The sequence below is a fragment of the Psammomys obesus genome, unplaced genomic scaffold (assembly GCF_907164565.1).
Source record: "Psammomys obesus unplaced genomic scaffold, mPsaObe1.curated_primary_1811, whole genome shotgun sequence".
Classification (NCBI taxonomy): Eukaryota; Metazoa; Chordata; class Mammalia; order Rodentia; family Muridae; genus Psammomys; species Psammomys obesus.
This window is the reverse complement of record NW_026592776.1, coordinates 5,462,594-5,472,886: the sequence shown is the minus strand read 5'-3', so window position 1 is coordinate 5,472,886 and position 10,293 is coordinate 5,462,594. Positions and strand designations below refer to the sequence as shown.

At 38.8% G+C, this 10,293-nt stretch overlaps 1 protein-coding gene across 1 annotated transcript in view; it reads right to left on the bottom strand.

Annotated features, from left to right (window-relative positions):
- The window catches only part of Cltrn (collectrin, amino acid transport regulator), a 29,106-nt gene that overhangs the window by 2,326 nt on the left and 16,487 nt on the right, over nucleotides 1-10,293 (bottom strand). Inside the window, exon 5 of the mRNA XM_055615764.1 lies at nucleotides 9,101-9,295. Coding sequence (XP_055471739.1) covers nucleotides 9,101-9,295 — 195 coding nt within the window. The remainder of the gene's footprint in view (nucleotides 1-9,100; nucleotides 9,296-10,293) is intronic.

Here is a 10,293-nt window from a genome sequence, read left to right as displayed (position 1 = left end):
AGAGGAATGCACACGGTATATACTCACTCATATAGATATATAATATAGGATAAACCTACTAAAATCTGTACACCTAAAGAAACTAATCAAGAGGGAGGACTCTTGCTAAAATGCTCAATTCCTATCCAGAAAGACAAAGAGGCTGGACATCAGAAGAAGGAGAAAAGAGGGAACAAGTCAGGAGCCTGACACAGAGAACCTCTGAAAAGCTCTGCCCCGAAGACTATCAATGTAGATGCTGAGACTTATGGGCAACCTTTGGGCAGAGTGCAGGGAATCTTAGGAAAGAAGTGGGAAACAGTAAGATCTGGAGAGGTCAGGAACTCCACAAGGAGAGCAACAGAACCAAAAAATCTGAGCACAGGGGTCTTTCCTGAGACTGCTATTCCAACTAAGGACTATGCATGGAGATAACCTAAGACCCCTGCACAGATGTAGCCCATGGCAGTTCAGTATCCAAGTGGGTTCCATTGTGATAAAAACAGGGACTGTCTCTGACATGAACTGATTGGCCTGCTCTTTAATTACCTCCCTCTGAGGGGGAAGCAGCATTACCAGGCCACAGAAGAGGACAAGGCAGCTACTCCTGATGAGACCTAATTGACTAGGATCAGAAGGAAAGAAAAGAAGTCCTCCCCTATCAGTGGACTTGGGGAGGGGCATCCATGTAGAGGGTGGAGGAAGGGAGGGATTGGGACAGGAGGAGGGAGGGAACCACGTGGGGGGATACTAAGTGAGTAAAGTGTAATTAATAAAGAAAAATAAAATAAAGAAAAGAAAAACAAAAACAAAAAAAAGAAATATAGGTACACAGAAGGGGAAAGAAGAGAAAGCTCTTCTTTACAGATGAATTCTAGCCAATAAAGAAAGGGTAAAAGAAAGTCATCACTGTAAAATAATCTATTCTGCTAACATTCATCAACAGAGATTAAACAGTTGAGTGATAATTGAAATAGGATATACACATGACCTCAAAATAGTCTCATAATCAATGTATGAGATATAAAAGACATTTGCATTATGCCAAAGGTTAAGTCTGTTGAACATTGCCCATAGTCAGACAAATTGTCAAGTGCTTTCAAATGAACACTGAAAAGATCTCAAATGTTGGAATTTTTTGTGTTCTTGCCCCTTCTATTTTTTTTTCCATTTGAAACTCATAATCAAAAAATATAAATTTAAAGATATTTTATTTAAGAAAAAAACTGTCCTGACAAGGCAGTGGTGGTACATACTTTTAATTCCATCTCTCAAGAGGCAGAGTCAACCTGGTCTACAGAGTGAGTTCCAAGACAGCCAAGGATACATAGAGAGACCCTGTCTCAAAAAACAAAGACAAAAACCTGTCCTGGACTTACTCAAAGTTAGGCATTCAACTTAGGGGATAGATAGATCAATAAATGTAGAACAGTGGCTGGGTGGATAAACTACAAATTACTGAATGGTCAGATGTATGCATGGATGAATGGATGTATGGGTGAATGGATGGATGGATGGTTGAACAAACCAGTAGATGAGTAGATTGAACATTGTAGGTAAAGTTACTCAAACATTAGTCCAATGTAGATGTTGATTGGAGTCCTTCATAAGTAGAAGAAAGGGAGGGAGGGAAGTAAGAAGAGAAGAAAAGACAGGAAAGGTGGAAGGACATATGTACTTATGAAATTTTGTGGATCTCTTATATTTTCTTTTAATGGATGAAGAAAATACTTATATTTCTACCTTTAGAATTAGGAGTTAATATCATTTTTCCAGTTTTTGCTGATGACTTATTAAATATTTTTAAATACTTGACATTCATAATGAAAAAATAAAGTAGCATTCTGATTCTGTAGATCCCAATGTCACCATTTGACAATACTTTGCCATTGTATACGACATTATAAAACAGCACAGTGATCCTCTAGGCAATCACTAAATAGGAGCCATTGGATTTTTAACATTAACTCATAAAACTTTTGGCTTAATGCAGGCTTGGAAGTTTAGAGTTGTCTTCATAGATATGCTGTTGTGTTGTCTCATCCTTAGGGTGAAGACACATCACTGGCCATTCCAAATCTCTACAATCAGCACAGACTGGGGAATAGGAGTATTTAATATGATAAGAGGATCTTCCCACCAGGTTAATTCACCCAATGAAAGACCTAAAACACTTGAAACTTCTCTTGTAGGCAAGGATGTCATCATTTTCTATGTCCTCCAAAAAGTAAAAGTAACTACCATCTATATTGGTGAATCACATCACTTCCTTTCACAGTAGTTAGAATTTGCTAACAACTATGACTTGAGTTGGAAGACAGTCCTTCAACCCTAAAAGAAAGGATTCAACAAAAGGGAAAAATTTCAGATTTGCCTATCCTTCCTCTCTTTACTTATAATGTTCTATAAAAAAAGAGAAACAATCTTTCCTAAGAATGAGATCTTACTGTGAAATATTTATAAATTATATTTATAAATAATCCTCAAAAACTGTGTAGCTTGGGTCAGCAAGATGGTTCAGTGGGTAAAGTCCTTCCTCTGCACATTTAATGATCTGAGAGTGATTCCTGGAATTCACAGTAGAAGATTAACTCCTGAAGGTTGCCCTCTGACCTCTATACATAACTGTGGCCAGCACACACACACACACACACACACACACACACTAAATGCACTAAATAAATGAATGAATGAATGGATGAATGAATGAATAGATACATAGATAGATAGATAGATAGATAGATAGATAGATAGATAGATAGATAGATAGATAGATAAAATTCTGTTAGTACAAATATCCCCTAAAAATCATTCTTTGGACTTGGAATGAATGCTAGATTTTAAACAGTCAAAGTTTACTCTGAATTACATGTCAGTCTATATGACAAAAACCTTTTGGGCATGGTGGGTTCACATCACTAAATCTCAGAACTCAGGAGGCAGAGACAGTCCATAACTGTGAGTCCAAGGACAGCATGGACTACATAGTGAGTTTGAGGCCAGCCTGAGCCACATAGTAAGACTTTGTCTCAAAAAAAAAAAAAAAAAAAAAAAACTTGGTGGATTTTTGTAATGTGGGATAAACCCACACACACAGTGGGGTATACTTACATACATATACATATTATCTATGATATATATGTGCACATATACACACATGTGTATATAAACATACCGAAATATGCAATGCAAGGGTAGCCTGAAAAACAATGGCCAGTGACCACTGGCCAGTTTATTCTGTAAAGCATAGTTTTATGGGGTCAGAAGAATAGTGACAGAGAGATGAACATGGCCAAATCAATGCAAGGTATCTGGCCTCCCTATTCCAACAAAAAAGGAAGCACAAACTATGAGGCAACACAGTGAACGGGGAAGAAATCGAAGAAAAATATAAACAGAAGGTGAGTTTCTTTTCTTTCAAAGAAAGATCATTTCCCAACCATAGTCAGGAGGGAAATCCTTATGGAAGCCCATCAATCTGAGATGTGCTGGAGACAAATCAGGTTCATCTTGTGTAGTGTGACCTTGGGTCCAACTGTTCAGAGCCTTGGTCCTCCTGGGCTTTACAAACTGCAGCGTCAGGAACTTGCTGGTTGGTAGGCATGATAAGCAGCTCAAAGGTTATCTAACAACTTTATAGTACTTCACCACATTTCAAAGCGTGTACCATAATAAACTGATCCAGTGCTCGTGGGCTGCTCTTACTAAGGATAATAAAACTTAACTGTGTTTCTGGATTACTGTGATTTGATGTTCTGCTAAAAACATGAGTTCTTTTTTCCTGAAAAACAGAATTGAATGTTAATGACTTCCACTTCCCCAGCACCATGGGGCGATCCTTGAAAGGTATGAGCAAGAAAACTATTATGAAACTAACTCCTTGGAGCTTTAAGAGTAGGTATTCCCCATAAATTCAGAGAGAAAGGGTTTCAGAAAAGAGGACACAAGAAAACTCAGAAAGCCCTCAAGGCTACAGTGTGTCATGGACCAGAATATGCTCTGTTCTGAGATGAAGGAATGAGTAAAAGCAGAAAGGGTCTTCATGTCTCTCTTCAAACAAAGTAGGTCCCAAGAGCTAAGTCCCAAGAATGACCAGGAAAACAACAAAATATAGACTAAATACATTTTTTTTTCAAACAGGACAGAACTAATTTTTTTGGCAATTGGAGCAGTACTAATGATCCATCTATATAATTCCTAAGGGAGACGTCATTGTTGCTGGAATGAGTTAGCAGGCATTGCAGTGTGATTTGGTCAAAAGCTTCTCTGGCAACTTTCTAATCATGTGACAGAGTAGGAAAGTTCTTTAATATTGGTCAATAACAAGAGTAATAATGGTGATAAGAATCTTTGTGGCATGAGTCACACTAGATTCTTTATATGCATGATCTTATTTCTCACTACAGTGCAGTACAGATTTTCTTATTATTCTTGTTTTCCAGGTGATTAAAACTGAGTTTCAAGTATACATAGTGACTTTTTTTTTTCAGAATGGGACACAGTTAATGAAAAGAGCTGGCCTAGAACTCAGTTTTAGACACGCAATGCTCTACCCAAAACACACTGATTTCCTACTGCATGTTTATGTTTTATTTCTTTATTGATCGTTCATTCTGTGATAGGAGCTTTCGTGCAGATCACAAAAGACACAAACACAGATAATACAGATGGGACTTACCTACAAGTTGATCATAGTCTCGTTCTTAGTAATACAGTAAGGTCAAGGACTTAAGACATGGAACCCTAGCTAATGTTCACACCTAAGCAGAGTCATTACTAAATTTCGTCGGTTTGTTTCTAGTTATTCTTCTTTTCCCGTAAGGGCCATAGTAAAACCAAAGTGTATTTGGAGTTCTATAAATCCTCTCTATTGTCAAATCTGTAATTCTCTCCATAGTTTCACATATTACAACTTCACATTCAAGCCAGATAGTGGCTTTCGCCTTTAATCCCAGCACTAGGGAGGCAGAGGCAGGTGGATCTTTGTGAGTCAAGGTCAGCCTAGGCTGCATAGTGAGACCCTGTCTCAACAAACAAACAAAACTTCACATTCATATAAATTGTATTACAAATAAAAGTGTAAACCAAATGAGAAATTTCCATGCTAATTTTTTCCCTTGATATGTTTATAAATGTACCTACCTACAAGGGCCTCAGAAGGTCCCCCTCCTTCCCTAAGGATTTACACATAGTTAAGGGTTGCTAGGAGAGGGAAAGATAATTTCCTCAGTGGTGTATCCTCTGGCAAGTTGCTGATGCTCCTCTAAATAACCAATCACCCATGCTCCTGTAAGCAAACCCAATGAAACTCACTGGGTCATGATCCCACAGAAAAAGAGATGGGGGGGTTGGGGGGTTGGGGAGGAGGGACTAGTTGTGAGATATTACTTCCTGATTGTAGGTGGGAAAATTGAGACACATGAAAGTAAGGTAACTTGATCAAGTTCACATATGGACCACAGTATTTTGAGTTTACCTAGTTTGAACTGTAGCCCACCCACCCAGCAGTTCTGAACGATCAGTATAATGCTGTCATTAACAAAACTAACAAAAAAGAGTAAAGCCTTCCTTGAAACACTTCCTCAATAGTAAATCTAACTATGCATCCATCTAACCCTGCCTTTCCACAAAAGTAGAACAGTAGTTTAAACGGCCACGTAGTCCCTTCAGGTCTTCTCAGTTTATGATTTTGGAACACAGCTGTGTTCATTATTATTTACCATATGGATGGGTTTGTTAACCATTTTTAAAGCTTTTATTACATTCTATTTATTTATTTGTTTGTTTGTTTGGTGTATGTGTGTGTGAGTGGGAGTTTGTGGGCCAAGGCATGAGTGTGGAGGTCGGAAGACAAACTGCAGAATTCTGTTCTCTTCTAGCATCTGGCCTGTAGGGATCAAACTCAGGTCATTTACCTATACCTTCTGAGCCACCTCCGCTGGCCCAAGTTGAAAAACTTATTAGCTTTCTTCCTCAAGGCTAAAAAAGAAATCCCTACGTTTTCTATGATTAGAACAAGTATTCAGACCAAGCATGGTCACACACATCTGTAATCTCAGTATATGGGAGGCAAAGGTAGGATGATCAGTAGTTCAAGGTGATCCTCAGCCGTATAATTAATTCTAGACCAGCCTGGCTACATGAGACCCTATGTACAGAAAATGAACAGGTTTTCCCCCACTTGTAACTGTACCTTGTCCTCATCTTTGAAGCAATATTTTGCCAAAGAAAAGAACCACCACAGACAGTATCAAACTTAAAATACATAAACAATTTCCCTCTAGGAGGTTATCATAATTGTCCTGACTGTATTTGTTAATTGTTGATGCCTTCCAGGTTTACACAAGGATTTGTCCATCTGTTTTCCTAGTTTGGATGTGAAATGAATTTGTGAAGGCAGAGTTGTTTCAGCAGCCTCACTTCTCCAGGCAACAGATTATGATGCCATGCAGCCAATTATTATATTACGGCAGAATCTGTTTGGAAGGAGATAGCTGATCCCACCACAGACTAGCTGGAAGAGCAGCAAATGGCAAGATGATAAAATAATAGTGACAGCTAACACTAGCTGAGCACTCACTGTATGTCAGGCACCACTCTAAGCACTCTCTTGTACTGAGTCTTTTATCCTATCGAGTTATTTCCAGTACACTTAGCTTATCAGTAGGGAAAAGGTAAATTTGAAGAGGATGACTCTAAGACCACAAAGCCCTATTCTCCTCCTAAACTCAGTTTCCCTTTCTCTTTGTTTGTACTTACGTACAGCTAATGGGTTCCATGTGAGAGTGCAATGTAAGAGATCAATATTTCAAACCTAAGCAGTTTATCTTCTGAACCCATGCTTTTGTAACTCCTACATTATATTGTACTAAAACGGAAATTGGGAATCAAGAAAATGATGTCAATTTGCAAATGTTTCAAATCATTTGGAACCACAGAATGAACACAGTAAAGAACTAAACATGCATTTTCAAATACTGCAACAGAATATGTCTTCATCTTCTAAAGCTGAAAACAAACACGTCCACCATAGCAAATAAGTCAGCATTTCATGTCACGATCACCCAGAAAAATCAAGCAAGTACCTCTTGATCCTGATCTTTGAGCTTACTTAAAAGCAGAGACATCTCTCTCATTTTTAACATAGTGTTTCTTTTATCACTATGGAAAATGGAATTATTCGAAACTTAAAACACTTCCGTTAGTAACTAGAAAGACACCCAGAAAAAAATAATAAATGTAAGGAGAGGTTTTTAATCCAACACATGCTTGATCAAACACACCCCACATGCCCCAGATCTATATCAGTCCTTTCGAAAACCATGCCTCTGGGATTTCAGAATGGATGTCCCCATAGAGTGCCATTTCATGGACTTTTCCTGTCTCTCTCTCAGAAAGGGAAGTTGAAACAGATGTAGACTGGTCTGGTGAAGGGTTCATTTTGAGGATTGGAGAGATGCCTCGGCTTTTAAGTGCATGTCCTGCTCTGTCAGAGGACTGGAGTTTGATAGCCAGTACCACATCAGGTCCCTCACAACCACCTAGAACTCACAACCCAGGGTTTCCCCACTTTTCTAGCTTCTTCAGGCTTCTGCACTCATATGCACACACACCCCCCCCACACACACACATGCACATAACTTACAAACATATTTTTTTTAAAAACGGAGGAAGTTCTCATCTTCTTCTCTGAATTAGAGATACTTATAAACAAAACTATATTCTCTTTTCATCATGCTGAGAAAATTTTTCCTCCTCTCCTTGCTGCTACCTGTCACTTATCTGAAATTCCCTTTTGAAGAAATATCCATAACCTAAACGTTAACTTAGTTTGTCTCACTGAATGCAAGAGAATGAACTCAAGAGATGGGACCCTACAGGTAAAGCTGGTGAATTGAAAACTAAATAAATTAAAACAATCTAGGCAATAACACAGTGTATCTTTTTCGGGCATTCTAATTTAGTGAATCTGAGAGTCATCCATGAAACTGCACTTCAAACAAGTGTTCCAGGGAATTCTGACTCAGGGAGTTGGGTCAAAAGCCACAAGCCACAGGGCTCTTTACAATGACAAATACACGAGGGACCAGAATGTGTTAGTAAAAGAGAAGGCTGGCACAGCGGGGGCATCTGGAACAGGAGTTTAGCCTACAGGCCCTGGGCCAACAAATGTAGGGAGGCCTTGAAACATTTGTGTAACTGTGAACTTCTGCATGAGGATTAATATCAAGTAATCAATTCCACCCATGTGAAAATTGTGGGTTTTGCTTTTTTTCTGTGTGTCTAGCATACAAAATTACAGCATGGAACTTCATAAGGCCTAGAGACATCTGAGAGGATAAACCTCAAGGAACTGCCTTCATCAAGTTTGTCTGTAGGTAGTCATGTCTGTGAAGGACTGTCTTGATTATTAATCCATGTGGGCAGGCTCAGCCCACTCGAGCCAACACCATTCCTCAGGCAGATGGTTCTGCGCTACGTAAGAAAGCTAGCTAAGCATGAGCCTGTGAAAGAACCAGAGTGTGAGCCAACAAGGGGCATTCCTCCTTTGTTCCTTCCTGTGAGTTTCTGTCCTGACTTCCTTCAGTGATGGACTGTAACCTGTAAGAGGAAATAAACCTTTTCTTATCTTATGTTGCTTTTGGTCAGTGTTCTAGCATAGCAACAGAAAGGAAACTAGAATGCAGACATTAAACTCAAGTCTGGGTATGAAAGAGTCATATAGTATAGAATAGAGGAAAACCAGTGGGGTGGTTTATTGGGTAAAGGTGCTTATTATGCAAGCCTGGTGACCCAAGTTTGATCCCTGGGCCCCACATATGGGAAGAGGGAGAAAAATGACTGCATAAAGCTGTCCTCTGACCTACACACACACACAGACAGACAGAAAGAGATATACATGCACATACAATAATAAAGAGAATAGAATAGAATAAAGGAAGATAGTCATGGAAGGAACCTTCTTAAACAAGAGACAGTGGATTCTAAGAACACCAAAAGGGATAACATTATAATAGTTATTTTATAAGTCATGACTTTTTGTACGTTTTAGTCATTACCTTAAACCAGTCATAAGAAAATAAGTGAATAGTCCTTAAATCATTTATTCTAAATGTCTTACCTTCTTCTTTGCTGGATTCCTGATAGAACCAGTAGGGCAATTGCGACTATGACAATGCAAAATATCACACCAAATACAATAATCCAGATGGGCACAGATGGATCCGTGGGGGGTGCAAGAGTGGAAGGAATTTTTAAAAATTCCAGAGTATGATCATCCAAAAAGAATGCATTGTTGATCCTGTTCCTATTCATTCTAAAAGGCAATGATAATTTAAAAAAAAAAATGAAGACAGAAATAACAGCATTAGAAGCAACGTACACACCTGTCTCTCCACTGATATAAATCAGCACCTTTGAGCTCTGCCCCCACCCCATTTTATTTCTTGAGAAAGAGATCATCTAGATTTGAATAACAGAATTCTATTTAAGGTGGTTTACATAAATACCAGCCATTTCTTTAAAATATTTTTAAAAGTTCTTTTGCATAACTATGCACAATAAGCATTCAAAAGTCAAAAAGTCTGAAGGCATATGAAGGCAAATGTGCTTGTTTTCCTCAGGGCTGGGTAGCAGAGAATCTACATTTTCTGTGTTGGTAAGAGTCAGACAGTCAGGTTGGCAGTGAATATTTGTTTAAAGATTTTGTTTTTGTTTTTAAGACAGGGTTTCTCTGTGTAGCTCTGGCTGTCCTGAAACTCATTCTGTAGATAAGGCTGACCTTGAACTCAGAGCTACACCTTCTTCTGCCTCCCAAGTGCTGGGATTAGAGGTGTGTACCACCACCACCAGGCTCTCGATTTTGTTTGATAATTGGTGTGCTGTATACTTTGAGTGCACCTCGTTTTGATTAGCTGAAACTCAAATGCTTGGTAGGCACATTTGGCTGGCAGCTTCAGGACTTGGCAATCCTAGTCTAAAGCAGTGGCTTGACAATCTCTGCAGCAGCATCTGGCCATTGGAAAGATCTCCATCAGCAAATAAAAACTCTGTGCTGAGGACAGAAGAAGCTGTTCAGTAGTACATCACCAACTCAGCATGTGCAAAACTGAGTTCCATCCCCAGAACCACATTAATTCACAAATCTACGATCAGCCATAACCATTCTTAGATATGAAAGAGAACCCAAGTGGCAAAAGGTTAATTTAAATATAATTTTAGAAAGTTATAGAATGTTTACCTTTTAAAATAATCCAATCTTTTAAACTGTGTGTGTGTGTGTGTGTGTGTGTGTGTGTGTGTGTGTGTGTGTGT